General features: G+C 38.0%; 2 protein-coding genes across 3 annotated transcripts; one reads left to right on the forward strand and one right to left on the reverse strand.

Moving 5' to 3' along the window:
- Positions 1-1,728: 1,728 nt before the first annotated feature.
- On the reverse strand, positions 1,729-13,926 carry LOC117288455 (glycerol-3-phosphate dehydrogenase 1-like protein). The gene is made up of 8 exons (XM_033769324.1): positions 13,652-13,926; positions 10,763-10,940; positions 8,681-8,821; positions 7,121-7,259; positions 6,868-6,980; positions 6,429-6,659; positions 2,839-2,945; positions 1,729-2,303 (listed from the first exon to the last, which is right to left on the reverse strand). The coding sequence occupies exons 1-8, from the start codon at positions 13,708-13,710 to the stop codon at positions 2,207-2,209; spliced, it is 1,065 nt and encodes a 354-aa protein (XP_033625215.1). The 5' UTR covers positions 13,711-13,926; the 3' UTR covers positions 1,729-2,206.
- Positions 13,927-14,031: 105 nt separating this feature from the next.
- LOC117287917 (protein N-terminal glutamine amidohydrolase-like) lies at positions 14,032-20,654 on the forward strand. Of its 2 annotated transcripts, none has more exons than XM_033768543.1 (6): positions 14,032-14,491; positions 15,694-15,793; positions 16,275-16,328; positions 16,831-16,979; positions 17,289-17,413; positions 18,537-20,654. In XM_033768543.1, exons 1-6 carry the CDS (start codon positions 14,445-14,447, stop codon positions 18,704-18,706), a joined length of 645 nt encoding a protein of 214 aa, XP_033624434.1. In that variant the 5' UTR covers positions 14,032-14,444; the 3' UTR covers positions 18,707-20,654. The 2 variants fall into 2 exon arrangements, with proteins under 2 accessions (XP_033624434.1, XP_033624435.1); XM_033768544.1 differs by having other exon boundaries at positions 18,404-18,628.
- Positions 20,655-21,155: the final 501 nt, after the last annotated feature.

Genomic DNA, 21,155 nt, shown 5'->3' on the forward strand with positions numbered 1-21,155 from the left:
AATGACCAAAACAAGTATGTCGTCAAGTTACTGAATCACAATTTCTTGATTTGTGCAATTCATAATCATCAACGTTAAACCAATGTTTGTATGTGAGAGATTTGGGGTTGCAACGTTCTCAGACATGCAAACAAATACCTCAGCAATTACAAACAAGCAAGAGAGTGTAGAACAATTGTTTTCAGAAATTCAACCCGTTGTTAGTTGAAATCAAACTAACTACAGACCTGACCCCGACCCAATGACACATCAGAGGTAACAGAGACCATTGCCCTTCATACTTCAAGGTGGGGCATGACCCAAATCAACTGTCACCAGGGGCATGTACCCTTCACAGTATGTAAGGATGTAGGCATGGGTATCATCCACTACGTTGGCTTTTGTATGAAGCAGTTGGTTTGCCTTGCTCATGGGTACCATGACTGGGACACACTCTGCTGCTGATAACAACAGATCTTGGGTCGGGTCAACGAGACTGCTCGGCCATGCAAGGCCTAAGAGGTGCTCTTTAATAGGGATAGAAACATCGTTGGGATATAAAACCACTTCCAGAAAGATCACTGCATTCAAATTATCCATTAGTTTTAGAAAGTTAAATTACACTCTAATGTACACTTCATGTCAACTTTTCTCCAGAAGACGATCAGAGTATACTGATCACTGATCGAAACGTCGAGTTGAAACCAATGGTTCTTTACAGAACGACCCCAACCCTAGAGATAGTCATTACATGGTGTTACGGCAAACCTTTCCATATCATGTCAAACTCCTTAAAGAGTATACTAAAACTAAATTCAAATTGTCACATTTTGGTAAAATAACCTTAAACGTCTGCACAGGTCGACTCAGACTGGGTTCACTTTCACTGAACATTCTGTTTACAGCAAATTGTTCCCTTTAACCAAATGCTGGCTTAGGTTATTGATGACCAAACTGGTGACGGTTGCACATAATTGAAAAAGCTTTAATGTTGACATCAATGGTTCCACGGCAGGTCAAAGATTACATTTTTTGTCTTCATACAACACAAAATGGAATAACACCTTTAACTCCCAAGAATAATTTTAACTTTCACACAATTAGTCTTTCAAATAAGATTTCTTCAACCATAAAAATATAATATTCAGCCACCAAAATGTTATCCAAATTACTCACTGCACTCAACATAATCCTCCTTGGGATGAATACACCAGTTGTTTACCACTTATTTATTGGGTTCAAACACATTAAATGCAGTAAACAAAAGCAACAATCTTGCTAAGATGATGATCTTTTTGTAAAAATGCCCCCACCCCCTCTCCAAAGAAGTGAGAAGACTTTATTGTTACTTGAACATTTTAGTAAACTCAAAAGTGATTTTAATTAAATAATTGTATATATAAATCAAAGTGACAGACATTTGGTTGTTGATTATTTCAATTATCTTAAAGCCATTATACACTTTCGGTAAACAGTATTGTCCAAGTCCCACACTTCGTGTATCACAACTTATATATAAAATAACAATCCTGTGGAAATTTAGGCTCAATCGGACATCGGAGTCGGGAGAAAATAACGGGAACACCCACTCCTGTTTTCACACGTTTCGCCGTGTCATGACATGTGTTTATAACAAATCTGTAATTCTCGTTAACGAGAATTTATATTGTTTTACCGTTTTCTCAAAAAGTAAAGCATTTCATGGACTAATATTTCAAGAGAAGTCTTTCACCATTACCTTCTGTAAACCCTGTAAATTATTTGTAAGTCTGTGATTTTTGTTCTTCTTTTTTTCTGTACCGAAAGGGTCCAATGGCTTTAATGGAGATGTTGCTTACTGTGAACAAGAAATGTGCTTGCTTACACCCAATGTATTTTTTTGATTAGCTAAAAAAAATTAAACACTATTTGCTGGTTAAGCAGACTGTGAAATTGGGCCCTGTTCAGTATTTAACTTGATCACATGGTCTACATGTGAGTCATGTGATCATTCACCACATTGTTCACATGAGACTAGATCAGGTGACGTGCCATGTGGTCACGTGGTCATGGTCTAACCATGTGACTACCAATCACATGAAGACCAGTTTAGTAGTCTCTTTACATGTCATAAATATATACGTGTATACCATGTGATAGCTTGTTGAGACCACATGGTCAGCAAGTGAACTTTGTCAGGTGACTGCTGAAACTGACCATGTGATCAGGTCAGGTGATCACCAAGTGTCTACATGTGAACGGGGTGATTGTTTAAGCAGCCAATCAGGTCCTTTGCAGGAAGGTCTTGGTAACAGATCTTGAAGATTGCTGTAAACAGAGGAAATCTGGGGGGAAAAATCAAGACAAAACCACATGAAATTGAAATGGATGTTTAAGAATTCATCAACAAAATTTCACATTATGTAACTCAGCAAACTTAAAATTAGCAACAGTCGGCAAGTTTTATTTAAAACCATAGATGGGAAGGGTCGGGGTGGGGGGTGGGGAGCTACAGCTGGGGCATTGGGTTTCAGTTGCCAGGATCAGTTTCATGTTGGAAACATACAGGTTCTTAGGTTCTCTTATGGAAAACTTCAATCAAAAACCTGATTAGTATAAAGTAGATAAAATAGACTCGAGTTGGTCAGGCATATGCATTCCAACTGGCCTGCTGGAACGATCTTCCAATGTGGAAGGAGATTCTGTCCCCCCAGAGATCCTGTCTTCCCCCCCTTCCGATAGCACCTTCTTTTGAATCCAACTCCTCCAGCCCATGTTACATAACCTCCGATATGGGGGACAGAATCTCCTGGGACAGATTTTCCTCAACAGACATCGATCCTCAACATGCCTGGTATCCTTTCTGGACTGGTAACCTACCTATCTGTCATATTTTTAGCCTTGAGCATGAGGTTAACCTCTCGAGCAGTTTCTGGACCTTGTAGTTTCTGACCATTCAACATCTCTTTCTCAAGCTCTTCAATACTCTGCAACAACAACACAATAAGTTTATTAGATAAACAACAATAACTAAGCAATCAGTTTGCCATACTGTAGAATTCTTACTCAATTGTGCTACAGACATTTACAGAAACTATATAGTTATTTCTATACCTATGGCGGAAGATAAATTCTTATGTAATGTCAAGAATACATAATGCTAACACTTTCTAATCTATTAAATGAATGGAGTAAATTGTTGTCCAAGGCTCTCATAACACTAGCCCCGGGTACACTGTCTACTAGTCAAAAACAAAAGCTACAGGTTAGTAAACACAAGCTTACAACTTGTCTTGTGGGCTGATAACAACTGTGCAACCTACATGTTAAGATGGGAATAATACATTTTCATATTGGGTTAATTTATTTTGGAGTGTGTGAATGTAGCTTCATTTGACCAGTTAACTGGTTGTGATCACAGTACTATTTATAAATCAGAAAGAGACATGTATGAGAATAAAGGTTTCAAATCTGGGCTATTAAAACTTCCTGAGTGCAAGTGAAATGCACAGCTTACTAGCTCAGTGGGCTACTTTACAATAAGCTTAAAAGAGCAAGGCCTACTGTACCTGATATTTGAACTAAGTGTACAGTACACAATAAAATACACAATACATTGCACTACGGGTATGCCTAAACAGCCCATAACAGGACAAAGCAATAATATGGTTAATATTTTGCTCAAGGACAATAGTATCATGACTGGATTGGGATTCGAACCCACACCGCTACAACACCAGAACTTGAGCCAGTACGCTAGATTGCTTAGTCACACACTCCAACACAAAGTATCATGACCAACTGGATTGGGATTCGAACCCACACTGTTACAACACCAGAACTTGAGCCAGTACGCTAGATTGCTTAGTCACACACTCCAACACAAAGTATCATGACCAACTGGATTGGGATTCGAACCCACACCGCTACAACACCAGAACTTGAGCCAGTACGCTAGATTGCTTAGTCACACACTCCAACACAAAGTATCATGACCAACTGGATTGGGATTCGAACCCACACCGCTACAACACCAGAACTTGAGCCAGTACGCTAGATTGCTTAGTCACACACTCCAACACAAAGTACCATGACCAACTGGATTGGGATTCGAACCCACACCGCTACAACACCAGATCTTGAGCCAGTACGCTAGATTGCTTAGTCACACACTCTAACACAAAGTATCATGACCAACTGGATTGGGATTCGAACCCACACTGTTACAACACCAGATCTTGAGCCAGTACGCTAGATTGCTTAGTCACACACTCTAACACAAAGTATCATGACCAGCTGGATTGGGATTCGAACCCACACTGTTACAACACCAGAACTTGAGCCAGTACGCTAGATTGCTTAGTCACACACTCTAACACAAAGTATCATGACCAACTGGATTGGGATTCGAACCCACACTGTTACAACACCAGATCTTGAGCCAGTACGCTAGATTGCTTAGTCACACACTCTAACACAAAGTATCATGACCAACTGGATTGGGATTCGAACCCACACTGTTACAACACCAGAACTTGAGCCAGTATGCTAGATTGCTTAGTCACACACTCCAACACAAAGTATCATGACCAACTGGATTGGGATTCGAACCCACACTGTTACAACACCAGAACTTGAGCCAGTACGCTAGATTGCTTAGTCACACACTCTAACACAAAGTATCATGACCAACTGGATTGGGATTCGAACCCACACTGTTACAACACCAGAACTTGAGCCAGTACGCTAGATTGCTTAGTCACACACTCCAACACAAAGTATCATGACCAACTGGATTGGGATTCGAACCCACACTGCTACAACACCAGAACTTGAGCCAGTACGCTAGATTGCTTAGTCACACACTCCAACACAAAGTATCATGACCAACTGGATTGGGATTCGAACCCACACCGCTACAATACCAGAACTTGAGCCAGTACGCTAGATTGCTTAGTCACACACTCTAACACAAAGTATCATGACCAACTGGATTGGGATTCGAACCCACACCGCTACAACACCAGATCTTGAGCCAGTACGCTAGATTGCTTAGTCACACACTCTAACACAAAGTATCATGACCAACTGGATTGGGATTCGAACCCACACTGTTACAACACCAGAACTTGAGCCAGTACGCTAGATTGCTTAGTCACACACTCTAACACAAAGTATCATGACTGGATTGGGATTCGAACCCACACCGCTACAACACCAGATCTTGAGCCAGTACGCTAGATTGCTTAGTCACACACTCCAACACAAAGTATCATGACCAACTGGATTGGGATTCGAACCCACACTGTTACAACACCAGAACTTGAGCCAGTACGCTAGATTGCTTAGTCACACACTCTAACACAAAGTATCATGACCAACTGGATTGGGATTTGAACCCACACTGTTACAACACCAGAACTTGAGCCAGTACGCTAGATTGCTTAGTCACACACTCCAACACAAAGTATCATGACCAACTGGATTGGGATTCGAACCCACACCGCTACAACACCAGATCTTGAGCCAGTGCGCTAGATTGCTTAGTCACACACTCCAACACAATAAATTTTGTGGTAAACAACAATCACATTTATCATTTTATAAATTGAGTTTTTACACAGAGGAGTGAAATATTGGTAAAGATGGTGACTAGGATCATTCTACCCTTCTTTCAGAATGCTATTTAAGAAGAAAGTGTGGATTGGTACAAATATTGCACAAAGATTATGAATGACCACATGTCTTTAACTCTAGCAGAGTCTTTCTCCACCACAGAGGTTTCTTGACAACATAACACATACAAAGCAGTAGAAAGACATGGTGAGATAACGCAACAAAATACATATTGTATGTTCGCAAAAAAAGCACTTTGAAAAGCAAAGAAACAATAGAAAGTCAATATGTTTTGAAAAAAACCTTCCAATAACCAATTATAAACATAATATACATGTAAAATACAACATTATTGATAATCACACCAATGTATATTAAGACACATCTTTCCAAAATTTTATAATGCACTGAACACAAAACAATCAAATAAATAGAAAAGAATATCAGATAAAAACAAATGTGATTTGAGTTAACAATTTAACTGAGAGTGCTGCAGTTACAAAATGTCAGTCTACTCACAAAGAAAATCGTTACTGTTAGTGCAAATTCAGCAAAAATGCCTTAAATTTAAATGTTAAAGTTTTATCAGAGCCCATAGAGCTGTCAAGCGGATAAGCAAAAATTGAGTACGGCACTAAACAAAACAATGCAAACTTATTGTAATTGTGGCTGGTAACCTGTTTCTGCTAAGCAATACTTTTTTGTGCTTAACAAGTTTTTGTGCATACAGGCTTTTTGAAACTTGGCTGATATCAATAAACTTTTAAATAGATCAATCCATTTCTCTTGCTGTGATATTTTCCCAGACGACTGGGAGAGAAGAACAATTAAACTTGAACAAGTTTTCCACATACCTTTCCCGTTTTTACAAATGCCTCAGACACCCTTCGATTCCTTCCTCCGTAACAAGTGGTGATGAGATCAGCAACTCCACAGCTTTCCAAGAATGTTGCTGTCTCGGTATTCTTGTAGAACTCCGAGGCAAAGGCCACCATCTCCATTAAACCCAGTCGGATAACGGCAGCTTTAGTGTTGTCTCCAAGACCCAAACCGTCAACGATTCCGGCACCAACAGCTACTATATTCTGAGAACATTTCAATCGACAATATATGAAACAGAAAAGCGAAATTAATTACTGTACTAGCAAAACCCCAAGAAGAGAAGACAAAGAAGGACATTTTTGGGTGTGGGAGGAAAACCCCAGAGGTTTATAATTGTGAAAACCCTAGCAGTCAGTTAGGGACTGAAAACCCAATCCATGTAGTGGCCCCAGCGTGACTTAAACTGATTACCTTTAGCGCTCCGCATAGCTCTACTGTTGTCGCATCCTCAACAACCACAATTCTAAAGTAGTCTGCCTGGAAAAGTGTCTTCAACATTTTACCGGCTTCAGCGTCCCGACAACCTGACCAGAGAAACGATACAACAAGAAACATAAAAATGAGTCTATCCTATGGCAAGGAGAGACAGGGTAAGTATAACATCAACTATCTGTGACATATTGTTGTTTTGTAGCAATAAACTGTAGTCCTAAATATCTTTTACCTATTGTTGTTTCGCAGAAGTATCCGGCTGCCACTTCAGGGGCCAAGTTTGCTCCCATCAAACAGTTGACTTCGATGTTGAGATAAGATTTGATGACTTCCGTTATCAACTGCAAACCATTGTCCTTAACAGTCACACCCTTAAATTTGTGCAAAAGAAAACGTGAAGTTCAAAATTAAGTTTTGATTCATTTCATTCATGTTTTCATTTCATTTTATTTATTCCTGAACTAGCTCATAACCCAATGGAGAGAAGACCAGGAAAGAAATTTCAGTTTTAGATGTGGGAGGAAAACCCTCGATAAATGTTCCAGGTAAAAGCCACTCAGTCATGTAAGGACTGAAAACCCAACCCACATAGTGTCCCTGATGTGATACGAATTAAGGGTCCTAGAGGTGGAAGGTGAGGAAAGAAACCATTATGCCAACCTGACCACCCAATTTATGTTGGAAGAACCATTTAGAAAGAAAGTACATTTTGCCAGTCAGCCACGGCCGACAGAAAGAGAAAGATCCTAAAACATAAAATTAAGTACATAATTACTCAGTTTGTCAACTTTTCTTTTTTTCCTTCAATCAAGGAACAAACCACAAGGGAAACTTAATGGGCAAATTTTAAACAATGTTAAATCCATTTATCTAGACGTCACAGGTTCTAGTCCCTCGCTGCTCTTTGTTCAACCCAAAGTTAGTTATGAACCTACACCGTCAGTTTCCCTTCTGGTTTATTATTAGTTGATACAAAGAAAATTTGTAGCAATTAATAACCACATATGAACCATCAAAACCGTAGCAATGCAAATGTAATGTTGTACATAACTGCAGGTACCAGTTCATTTGTGGCTTTTTTTGTGCATAATTTACAATCTACAATGGTAAAGATTATTGTGGTAGTGGTATAAAGGTTGAGAGTCAAATAATGTTCACTAAAGAGATACCACAAGCCCTGTGGTATTGTGAATTTCCCCCAAATTCTTAGCTCGGAAATTCAGTATTACTCTGGTTGCTGTAGTTGAGTTAAATTATTAGTTTACAAAGTATTTCAAGAACACTGAACCTTCGGGCACTGTAGCCATATTCATCAAAGTCATTGAAGTAATAATTCTACAGCAAAATGATTGGTCTCTGTGAATGTTGCTAAACCTGGTATGTGGAAAGTTTGGTACAAGCATTAAAATACAGTTTCTCACCCGGGCGTTTTGGAAAAGGAAAAAGGATGCCTCTTTCTTTTTTTCTCTTCTTTTTTTAAAATAAAAGGTGACAGATTTTAGTTTTAAAATAAATTAAGAAGATATGAAGGAGACTACGAAAAAATCTGAGGGTGTTTTCGCAGTTTTTTTTTCACGATCATGGAATTCCTAAAAAAACAAACAATTTAAGGATTGCATAGCTGAGAATTTTGGTGTAAATATCAAGGTGGGCAGTGAAAAAGGAAGCCGGGAGCGACAAGAAACTTTTTTTATTATTTGTCCTTACTGAACCCATCAAATTCAGCCAACACTTGAGGTTGCATTGTGGAGGTTTTGTGTGTGGTCAGGATCCAAACAAACGCTCCATGTACCTTGATCAGGGAGATTGCCAAAGCATCTTTCTCAACACAGCCTTGAATATCTTTACAGATCCTCTCAATGAACTGATGTGGTATGACAAATATGATGATGTTTGCTCCTTTCACTGCGTCTTTAGCGTCTGGGATCGCAACCTAGTGCAGATAGAACGGTGGAAAGCAAAGAATCTCTTAAGCAATAGCACAAGAAATCAGTGGATAACAATCAGTAGGGACATTAAGTACAGACACAAGGTTTTAGCCAAAATTGCTGGAAATATAAAAATATGGGTATCCAAACGGTTCACTTAACATAATTATATTTGCAAAGATGCAAACACGGCAGATAAAACAGGGTGTCCGAATTTAAAACAGGGTGTCCGAATTTAAAACAGGGTGTCCGAATTTAAAACAGGGTGTCCGAATTTAAAACAGGGTGTCCGAATTTAAAACAGGATGTCCACATTTAAAACAGGGTGTCCGAATTTAAAACAGGGTGTCCACATTTAAAAAAGGGTGTCCGAATTTAAAACAGGGTGTCCACATTTAAAACAGGGTGTCCGAATTTAAAACAGGGTGTCCACATTTAAAACAGGGTGTCCGAATTTAAAATAGGATGTCCACAAGACACCCTGGGTGTCTTGTGGACATCCTGTTTAAGACACCCTGGGTGTCTTGTGGACATCCTATTTAAGACACCCTGGGTGTCTTGTGGACATCCTGTTTAAGACACCCTGGGTGTCTTGTGGACATCCTATTTAAGACACCCTGGGTGTCTTGTGGACATCCTGTTTAAGACACCCTGGGTGTCTTGTGGACATCCTATTTAAGACACCCTGGGTGTCTTGTGGACATCCTATTTTACCCAGACACCCCTTTGGCTAAGACCAGACAGGAGCCCCCCCCCCCCCCCCCCCCCCCCCGCCCCCAACCCCCAAACCCTTCCAAACACGGTGTCAGGCAGATGGGAAACTCAAAAATGAGGTAACCGGCTAGGCCTATCAGTACTACCAGCCAATACATGTATGCCACATTTTTTATGACTGGTTACTCATAACTATTTAAGCACTATTGTCTGCTTATGAAGTGGGCCCTGGGCAAATCTAGCCACTCTTTCCATACACATAGTACATCAGTTAAAATTGTTCACCCATTCATAGTGCACCCTTTATGTATTGAATAATTTTTGTTAGCAATTTGCATTATCTGAGGTCACAAGTTCAAGGCTACAAACAAATCTCCTTTCAGAATCTTCATTGAAGGTTGTGTATTGTATGCCATGCATGAAGCGCCATGCATGAAGCGCCATGGTGTGTGTGTACATAGTGTGTACTCACCAGACACAATATGTGCCCAGCCACCATGCACAGTCATTGGTACACTAACACAACAAATACATATTGAGTAACTCTCTGCAGATCTTGCACTCGACAAACTCAACTCAAGCACGTTTATTGACACGGCGATTGAGATAAAACTGCTTTATGAGTGGTTTTCATGCGGTTGTGATCATAGGTTACACATTTGTTCTGTCTATTTTATGAACATTACAACTAACGTTCATAAAATGAACAGAACAAATGTGTACCCCATGATTATGTGCACACATTTTGTGAATGTTCTAATTCAGCAGCTTAGTTAGATGGCTTCAAACTTCAGTCTATTATTTGTAAAGGAGCTGCACCCTAAAAGTCCTGAGGAATTGAGGTCAATTGAGGTCAATTGAGGTCAATTGAGGTCAATTACATGTATGTACATGTGGAGGCCTGCAATTTCAGGCTGAAATGAAAAAACATTAAATTTTGCAAAAATTGGGAATTTATCTCTGGAAATTCATAAAGTCAAAGGGAACATATGGAAGGGTCAACAATTTCAATGTTTTTATATGAAGACAAATGCATTTATTTACGTCAGATTATCACGTAGGTTATAAAATGTAGAAAAAACGGTACATGGGGGTCACCTTATAAAGTTATTTTAAATTGTACATCTGTACTAGAAGGAATACTATCGAGCGGTTCCAAGGCCCAAAGGTATACTTTGCCTTTATACATGATAAACAAATATTTGGCAAGAGCTCGGTCTGCGCTTCCTTACCACATTCTCTGGAATCTTGTATCCCTTCAGGTATTTAACATTCTCGTGTGTAGTGTTGATAATTTCAGTTAGTTTCTTTCCCTCAATCATCTCCTCAAACACCCACATGTTGACTTCATCAACAAATTCATTATTGGCCTTTGCGTTGGCGCCGACTATCCTTGCGATGGCAGAACCCCTGTCAAGAACAAGAAGAGAGTCACAGTGTCAATCTGAGGAAGTTTTCTAATTTTGGGTTGAACAACTTACTAAACAAAACATACAAATTACTAGAGGGGGACTTGAACCTAAAACTTCCGGATTAAAGTGCCAAACTCTGTATGACCCACCCTTCCTTAACAAAACAGCCTAACTAAAAAATTATGTTTTTTTTTTTACAATTTCAGATCATTTCTTTGTAAATTGAGGGCGCTTTTCCCATTTCAAAGATTGGGCAATGTATGGATGTGAATAGTTATGTCCTATCTTGAACAAACAATAAAGGAACATTCATAAATACCTCAGACAATTTTGCTAATCCTATTGGTGGAAAGCGCGTCACGTGTGTGTGTATAAGCCTTTGTTTATGACCAGTAAAAAGTGTTGAAACATGGGTGTGACAGGCGAGCTTGCACCTGTTCTTATAAGACAGTTTCTTTATTCCTATTGGTCGAGAGCAACGGCTGAAACAGTTGTGCCACATCACGCGATACGCGCGACGCGCACAGCATTCCAAGCATAATAAAGAGTTGTTTACCTGAGGGCGGCGGAGGGCTTTACCATTTCATAGCTGGAGGGGTGTTGTGTTGAAAGAAATCATTGAACAATTATAATTTTTGCATTTATTTTGTCTCGGTAAATTATCAAGAACCAGGCCTCGGCGGGTTTAAACCACTAGTTGAAAACCGATTCAACACACATTGATTCCCTTAATTATCTTATGCATGGCCTCAAGTCAACAAAGCCCTTTACACAAATATAAAAGTCAGCAGGGTGGATATGTGTGCTATTATTATTACTATTTATGTCGCATTGCTTCTCAGATTGTGTATTCCTATTTTATCTTAAAGACCTGCTTGAACGAATATGTCAAGTCGTAAACTTTGCTGAAAATCACTTAAAATGCTTTCAAAGAACAGGGAAATCGAGTCATATGACTATAAAAAGATTTCAATTGTGTAAAAAAAACAATAATTTTGAATGCCCTCATCCAGGGCTTTTCTGAGAGATTTGCGAAAAGCCTTGTTACGTAATCACTCTCAAAACGTCATCTCTGGGAGCTCCTATTTGTAAAGCTGCTTTGTTGCAGCGTGGAGGCATAACAAAGCAAGCTCCCAGAGATGACGTCAGCGGCATTGTCCTTTGACGCGCGCTCTCAGCGGCAGAAGTGTTTTAAGTTTTTCAAAACCTTTCGGTTGGAGCCTGATTTTTTAATCGATAATTACGAAAAATTCAGAAGTGTACACATATCAAAATTACATTAAAATGGTGAACAAGTGCATTATAAACAAGTTGAAATACCATTTCCGTTGAAAACATTCTGCTCAGGTAGCTGTTTAAGAGATTATTTTTCTCTATTTATGTGGACATAATTTGCTCTGGATTTTCAGCTATATAAAAAAGGCAATTTGCTCTGGATTTTCAGCTATATAAAAAAGGCAATTTGCTCTGGATTTTCAGCTATATAAAAAAGGCAGCGTTTTGAAATGAAATTTACACAGGTTAGTTTGATTATATCCAACAATCTACATTCAGTTGAGGATTAAAAAACAATTGAATGGTTACAAAAACCAAAGATGTACTTTGTTGGCATTTGCCTTTTAAAAATCAGTTAACAATTAAATTAAGTCTGCGTGCTGCTTGCTATGCATATTTCTTTTTGTCTTAGTGTGTTGCGCATGTATATGAAGTGTAGGTAATAAATTTGTGTCAAAGATCTTAAAAACAAATGTTTGTTGTTGATTTAAAATAAACAATGTCTCATTTTTGTACTAAAGTCTAGAAAAGTTTTAAAAAGCAACAGAAAAGTATAACTTGTTCAGTTTTATCATAAAATTTGATAAGTATTTAGACCCAGTGACTGGGGCGCTAGATTCCTTTCTACGAAATTTTGACATTATTGGTCATCTAGCTGACCGATGTCAAAATTTCGAAAAAAGGAATCTGACCGATAATATCAAAATTTCGTAAAAAGGAATCTAGCACCCCAGTCACTTTTTTTTAATAATAAAAATAATAGTTTTTTTATATATGCTACTTTTCTATTAACACTACAATGGTCTAACTCTAAATAAACTTGGTGCTTGCTTGGTAGGTTTTCCGCTGAAACTTCCACTGGGGAACTTGACAAGGAGGTCAGGAGAGCGTCGTCTAATATTTTCTTTTTTTATATTGTTGTTTGTAGGCCTAGATTGTGAATGTAATTACTTTTGAAGATTTGGTGGGATTTGGAATCTATGAGGGTTTGATGCAGGTTGTTCCATAATTTCAATGTTCTTGGAAAAAAAATATTGTTCGTAGATCATTGGTAGATGAGATGCTGAGCATGCTGGGCATTTTGAACTGAGTCCGAGTAATTGTCGTTGGCCCTTTCTTTCTTTCACTCTGCGGTTTTGATTCTATGTGGCTGTGATCAGCTTACTTCTACTAGAGAAGGCTCACGGGGAGCCTCATAGTTTCTAGAAGTACATGTATGGTCGGCTGTGATTAAACCCACCCATGACTACAGTCCAACACACTACACTACACGTTTTGTGCACAAACAACTGCAGTTCCTAGTTTACTAGCTAACACACCGTAACAGTAGTTCAGTTACCTTTATTTATTTATTTTTAAAGTAAAGTTTACAAATCTTTGAATTGATACAATTACAAAATACAAGCATACAAACTACACTAAAATTGTCTTTACCAATTGCCAGAGCCAAGGATGCAAACCTTCAAAGGTTCTGATGATGGTGGTGAAGACATTGTTAGCAGAGCAAAGGAGGACTGTTAAACACTGTTGATTACGAAGAAAATGTTGCAACACGAATTTGCAGAATGTTGCGGCCCTGGAGTTCAAGGAAAAGAGGTCAGCCTCCAGTTAAAAACACACACGCGTAGAAATCATTCAATCTCTCAATGACCTTTGAACGCACACGGGACTCCACTGTGAACCTTTTCTAAACTACGACAATTCATTCGCGGCTTCAGCTTACATTGTGTTAGTTCTACAGTAGGAGCCTTACTTTTAATCGGCGCTTTGAAAATGCTTAATTTTAATGTTTTTTACCACTAGAGGGCGTCAGGTGAAATTTTCATGCTAGGCGGAAATGGGCGATTTTTAAATTAGTTTCTTGACCATCATTTTCTTACCGATGCACATGTTTATAGTAAGCGCATGATCAGATAAATTCTGGTACTAAACTTCTTATTGAATGTAAGGAGTACATCGTCATCCATTGCAGATGCTGTTTGTTAATATTAAATAGGGCGTCTGCTGTTGACTAACTTTTCTGCACAAACTACGGAAACCAAAATGCCAAAAATGAGACCAGTTCAAAATAGACTGGTGCCTTGTTCGCTACAACATTGATTCTCCGTCTCAGCAGTCAAGCAGTCATTATCAGGAATCCTAACTAATGGAGGTCACTGTTTGATGATTGGTCAGAAGTTAGAACTAGATTAGATTTAGAAAGTTAGTTTTAGATCAAAACTATAAAATGCTTCTACCATCGAGAGAGGATTGTGTTCATACAAGTTGCTTTTGGTAAGTCTGAACATTTTACAAGCAAAATTATGAATAAATTGAAATTGAAATAAATCATATAAATTATTTGTATTTTGGGATTTTTGTAGTTTTTGTACGGTACATAAAAAAATATACTGATAAAGTGATAGGGTATGTACTCCTAGTCCTAGAACTATTTCGGTTTCGTCCGCTATCATCTCCCGGGAGACGATAGCGGACGAAACCAAAATAGTTTTAGGAGTAGGGCATGTGGGGGGGGGGGGGGGGCCTAAATTGAGTTGGTCATTTATTAATTATTATTTATTAAAATATTATCATTTAGTTAAGCAAACCCTTGTTATAAGGGTTTAGCAATTTAGGGTGTCTTTGTTATTCCACTTCCAAGACATAAGCAGATAAGAACTTCATGAAGTCGTTTAAAAAAAAAAAAAAAAAACATCAATCAATGTAGTCATAGACAAATTGTGGTAAACACACAAGAATGGTAAGGAAAAATGATGTTAGATTGAGAAACAGCAGCTAAGCCTAATATAAATGATGTTGTTAGATTGAGAAACAGCAGCTAAGCCTAATATAATTGATGTTGTTAGATTGAGAAACGGCAGCTAAGCCTAATATAAAAAATAAAATAACAAAATCAGCATTCATTTTATTTGGATTTGTTTTGTTCCCTGGCCTTAGTTTCAGTTAAGCATTCATTTTATTTAGATTTGTTTTGTTCCCTGGCCTTAGTTTCAGTTAAGCATTCATTTTATTTCGATTTGTTTTGTTCCCTGGCCTTAGTTTCAGTTAAGCATTCATTTTATTTGGATTTGTTTTGTTCCCTGGCCTTAGTTTCAGTTAAGCATTCATTTTATTTAGATTTTTTTTATTCCCTGGCCTTAGTTTCAGTTAAGCATTCATTTTATTTGGATTTGTTTTGTTCCCTGGCCTTAGTTTCAGTTAAGCATTCATTTTATTTAGATTTGTTTTGTTCCCTGGCCTTAGTTTCAGTTAAGCATTCATTTTATTTGGATTTTTTTTATTCCCTGGCCTTAGTTTCAGTTAAGCGTTCGTTTTATTTGGATTTGTTTTGTTCCCTGGCCTTCGTTTCAGTTAAGCATTCAATTTTTTTCCCCACACCATTGGCATTGTGAACTTGAGGTCATCTAGCTTCAACACATCAATATCAAAGATTTTTGAATTTATTTGTTCCTCTTTTTTTTATGACACTTGGAAAGTGAGGAGAATGTTTGGAAGTTGATGGAATACATTCAGCAACATGACCCTAACAGACTGCAAGACTACTCCGCTATCTTCATATCAAATGCTGCCAAAACAGTAAGCATTGCTTCGCTTCTTGTAACAAGGATCATTGAAAGGGAAGCAGAAGGGGGTGGAGATGAAGCAACACAAACATTGCCAAATAATGTCCACAAGAAAAAGTTTGTAAAAGCAAACTGGGCAATTGGTATCAGCTGGATTTGCCTGATCTGCCGGAAAAGCCGGAACTGTGATTAAATTACAGATCAGGTAATTCCTGCGTATTACCCAAACCCAGCAAACTACTTTAATCTTATAAGAGATGTTAAATTTGCATCGGGGATAAAGAATATTAATTTTGTTTTTTTTACCCATACTTTAATCTTCCTAAAGAATTATTTTCATTTTATACATAATTTCTGAATAAAGCTTCAAATGGACTGCTGGTTTTTTCTTCAAAATGCCATTTGTAAGAAGAATTCTATACCCAATTATTTCTGGAAGTTTATTGATATTTGCACAGGGGTTTATGTTATTGAGAGATTGCTCTTCTTTCCAGGTCCCGATTTGGTTCCAGAGAGCAGGTTTCAGTCCAGATCAACCTGTTGTTTGGGTAAGTAGTTTAAATCAAATTTCCTGGAATATTCGTTAACTTAATGAGTTTCTATATCTGAGCTGAGTGTTTTGCCACCCCTAAGATGTGGTAATTTTACTGGATTTGTTTACCTTATTTTTCAAATTATTTCAATACTTGTTTACATGTTTTTCTTATATGCCAGGGCTGGAATAACATGGAGGGCGTGGCCTCTGTTGCCCTGGTCTTTGCCTTGTTGCCCCTCTAGCAGTATCCTTAAGACTTATAAGATTTTCCAATTGAAGGGCCCTTCGCAAAATCTCAGAGATGAAATTCCAGGCCTGTTATGCCAGTCTATATTCCAGTACCCCAATAATTTGCTAAAAGCTAAGGATTGTCCCATTCTCATCTGAAAAAGTTGCACTGTAGAAATTAACATTTGGTGTTTGATATTATGGCATAAGTATGGGAACCCACAATATCGGGCTTGATGTAGAAATTTTCCTTCCAGATTCAACCGTTGTATTTTTTTGTGACTCAGGACTATCATGTGATTTGCCTGCATTGTCCGTCGGGATGTGAGCCAGTTATTTATGATTTGGACACCTTGCTACCATTTCCATATCCCTTGATGAAGTACCTTCAGAGAGCTATCCAGTCAGATGACAAACTAAGGCAGAAATACCACAGGTGGGTTTTCTTTCCTGAGCTTTGAGGCAGTCTTGTCAAATATTAAATGTTCCTGTCAGATGACAGATCGTGTTTTTTGAAAATTGAGGAGGGGGGCAATCTTCTCCAATTGAGTTACAGCGACCCCCGCCCCCAACTTCTAGCCCGTTAAACTTGACAGAGATCTAAAGTCACTGTAAATGAAAACAATGGTTTGATTTCACAACATTAACATTGATCTTGAAATGAGTTGTCGGAGCTCAGTTTCACTAAAAGCTAAGATTGATCTTGAGTGTGTGAATCTTAGCACTTCTGTTTTCCTTTGTGTAGAATGTTTCGAGTGATTCCTGCAGAGTTATTCTTGAAGACGTTTGCTTCAAATAGAACACACATGAAGAAAGCTGATGGGTCCTGGATGCAAGCTCCTCCCACATATCCTTGCATTTCCACAGAAGGTATGACAACTAGTTTTCTTCATCTTCATAAGGGGGAGGGGGTATACCCTCCCCACTCCAACATCTTTCGAAGAATCAGCCCATGAGCCCTAATCCCCTTATGTATTTGATTAGAGACCCTCCCATATCCTTCAAAATACTTCCCTCTCTAGTAAACTCAACACCCAAATGTTTGGACTCTAATAAGATTAGTATGGCTTGCCTCATTCTAAGAGTGTTTGTAGATGGTTAGGAGCCCTAACCCCCTAGTGTCTTTGGCTATAGACCCTCCCACATCATTCAATAATACTCTCCTCTCTGGTAACTCCATCACCCAAATGTTTGAACTCAACTAAGATTGGTATGGCTTGCCTCAGTCTACGAGTGTTTATAGATGGCTAGGAGCCCTAACCCCCTAGTGTCTTTGGCTAGAGAACCTCCCTAACCTTCAATACACTTCCCTCTTTGGTAACTCCATCACCCAAATGTTTGGACTCTAATAAGATTGGTATGGCTTGCCTCATTCTAAGAGTGTTTGTAGATGGCTAGGAGCCCTAACCCCCTAGTGTCTTTGGCTAGAGAACCTCCCTAACCTTCAATACACTTCCCTCTTTGGTAACTCCATCACCCAAATGTTTGGACTCTAATAAGATTGGTATGGCTTGCCTCATTCTAAGAGTGTTTGTAGATGGCTAGGTGCCCTAACCCCCAGTGTCTTTGGCTAGAGAACCTCCCTAACCTTCAAAATACTTCACTCTACTTAACTCCACACCCAATCAGCTATCCTTGCCGTTTACATCCTAACTGAAGGACTATGCCATTCCGAAGTAGAAGTATAAATGCTTGGGCTCCAAGCCTCTAGATTAGTTTGCCTTTTTCATCCAATGATAAGCAAAGTTGTTACTTGGTAGATCAGTACATTCTACAAAAGTCAGACAACTACTGCATTTTGATTTTGGAGGATTTCAGACAAGTGTTGATTAAAGTTTCCTTTCTGTGTATTTCTTATAGAGAGTTCAATGAACTTAGACGAGTTCATTAGCATGGAAAAGGGAGTTGGTGTTGGGCAAGTGATGGATTTGACAGCATTCACCCAACAGTATAATACATGACATCATCTACTTGTTTATTATTAACCAAACAGGACATCAACTACTGTACATGGAACAAACTTTTGTGCGGATGGCGGTCACCAGTTATGACTGCAGCTTTGTGTTTCCAACAACAAGAAAGGGTGAAGAGTCTGATCCCTTTTTGGGAAATATGAGAAAGCTATTCGGTATTGCTACAGTACTTAGGGAACAAGACAGATGATAACATGTTGATGTTGATCAATCAAGGTTGTCGTCCTGCTACCCTCGGAACCATTTTCCATCCTCTCTCTGCACAATTTCCAAAGCAAGTTAACCAACTTAACTATACAATGGCATGGGTTGTATTTAGTGGCAGAACTGTGCACCAAGCTAAAGGTACATGTGTGTACTGCTTACATGTAGATGTTATATGATATCAATTATATTGCAAGCTGCATCCTTTTGTATTACTCAAAATCACAGTGGATGATATTGAATGGTCAGACCATAGGAGGGTTGACCGTGTACATGTACTTCATGTTATTAGATGCATTCACCATGTTATGATGATGTTCCAAAGGCTGGCATACTTAATGTGTCATTCAAACAATGTAAATGATAATGAATGGTCAGACAGTGGGAGGGTTGACCGTGTACATGTACTTCATGTTATTAGATGCATTCACCATGTTATGATGATGTTCCAAAGGCTGGCATACTTAATGTGTCATTCAAACAATGTAAATGATAATGAATGGTCAGACAGTGGGAGGGTCGACTGTGTATTAAGCAGATGTATCATCACATGATAATATTTTGCCGACTGGCATACTTAATTATACCAAAACAAAAATGTTGCATACACCCTTTTAAATTGTATTAAATTGTCAGACAGTAGGAGGGCCTTTTAACAGATGCTGATCACTGCCCCAGTAAACATTACTTTACTTTGACGTAACAAACACAAATGAGACCAGACATATTATTAAACTTTTACTTTTATCTGCCTACGAAATTTATTGGTCAATTCCTAGTTGGCATGTTTAACAAATTACAATTCGACCATAAATAATACACTATCCATTACCACTAAAATACATACATACATTTCAATTCAGATCTACATACTTACACATTCAAAATGTATCGCCTCAAAATTGTAAAACAAAAATGTAAAACCAAAAATTCAACTTGTAATGTTCATTTCATGATGACCTGTAACTGCACAGAGTATAAAATACGACTTTTTTGAATGATTAAAAACGTTCTCGCATTCGTAGAGAAATCATGAATTAAAATTAAAATTTAATTGTTACAATCGACTGAGAGGATGTAGACTTTAAGTCCCTGCTCTTTCTTGTTTGGCTCCGCCCATAAAAAACAGTTCCCAACTAAAAAAAAAGAAAAGTTTTTGCTAATGCAAATTATTTTCTTTCTGGTTCAGCTAAAGCGATTGTACTTACTGGACATAAAGCAATGTTTCTGGAGCACTAACAAGGACAATACAGAGAACCATTTTTGTCAAAGTTCTATCTTAATTATTTCATGATAATAATATGAATATATATTAATTTTTTGGTTTGCGGTAACATCATAATATTACTTGCACAAATAACCAGACTGCTTTTAAAAATGTATTGTGTTATAAATGGTGAAGGTACATTTGTTAAAAATATTATTTTTTCTTGTAATATTTTAAATATTAAATTGTTTTTTATTTCAAGCAATAACAACATTAGGACATTACTCAGGCAAGTGTCAAACCAACCTCATTTGGTTCAGTGTTTGAAATGTTCAAACTTTTGATAGTGAGAAATTTCAAATTTTAGTAATGAGTAATGAAGTGAGCTTGATACTCATCAAGACAAATAAGATCTATCTTCTCTTACATGTCTTAGAGCTTGTTTCAATAATAAGCTAAATGAATATTAGGCCATGTAGGAAGTTGTTCTCATTTTGATTCTGGTCATACATTTTGGCCAACCGTGGTCATATGGATTCTTTCCCCAAAAATGTGAGCGTTGCTCTAAATAAACACAAAATTTAAAAAGTCTAAACGTAAATAAATTAACTTCTGTAACTGAGAATAGAGTCTACTGAGTTAGCATGTACAACTATGATACAGCTTTGAATTTAATTTTTGTTTCAAAAGAAGTTTAAATAATGATTAAAATTGGGAAAAAATATAATGTTTGAGTACAGACGTTGTTGCTTGTGCTGTTGAGTATTAAGCATCAGCTCTAGAAATAAAAATTGCCTCCCAATATATTAATAGATATGCTGATCAGGATTGTTTTTAATGACGCATATTTTTTTATCAACACATGGCTGTAACGGCAGGGGAAATGATCATGGTCCAATCTCATAAAGCTTTTTATCATTAAGCGCATTTTTGTGCAGAAAAATATGCACAAAGCAAAATTTTATTTCATGATTGACCAAGAAAATTTGACAGCACATTTAAAAAGGATTTTGCGCAACTCGTTGGCTTGAATAACAACGGCGGCTAGTTTAGTGTGATTTTTGGCTTTGAATCAAGTAATAAACCAAAAGGGAAACTGACTGGGTACCTTTTAAATAATTTGGGGTTCATGAACATTGACTAGGGTAGAGGATTTGAACCAATGACCTCCGGATTAATGTGCCAGCGCTCTACCTACTGAACGGAGGATGGTATGCGAGTGGTGGTG

This window comes from Asterias rubens, chromosome 3 (genome assembly GCF_902459465.1).
Source record: "Asterias rubens chromosome 3, eAstRub1.3, whole genome shotgun sequence".
Classification (NCBI taxonomy): domain Eukaryota; kingdom Metazoa; phylum Echinodermata; class Asteroidea; order Forcipulatida; family Asteriidae; genus Asterias; species Asterias rubens.

Excerpts from the sequence above, each read along its gene's own strand:
- LOC117287917 (XM_033768543.1), top strand. The coding sequence starts at position 14,445 with ATGCTTCTACCATCGAGAGAGGATTGTGTTCATACAAGTTGCTTTTG. Across the intron at positions 14,492-15,693 it reads GTTCATACAAGTTGCTTTTG|TGAGGAGAATGTTTGGAAGT; the intron begins GTAAGTCTGAAC and ends ACACTTGGAAAG. Across the intron at positions 15,794-16,274 it reads TATCAAATGCTGCCAAAACA|GTCCCGATTTGGTTCCAGAG; the intron begins GTAAGCATTGCT and ends TCTTCTTTCCAG.
- LOC117288455 (XM_033769324.1), bottom strand. The coding sequence starts at position 13,710 with ATGTCTTCACCACCATCATCAGAACCTTTGAAGGTTTGCATCCTTGGC. Across the intron at positions 6,981-7,120 it reads CTTCTGCGAAACAACAATAG|GTTGTCGGGACGCTGAAGCC; the intron begins GTAAAAGATATT and ends TTCTCTGGTCAG. Across the intron at positions 2,304-2,838 it reads GCTAAAAATATGACAGATAG|ATTTCCTCTGTTTACAGCAA; the intron begins GTAGGTTACCAG and ends TTTTCCCCCCAG.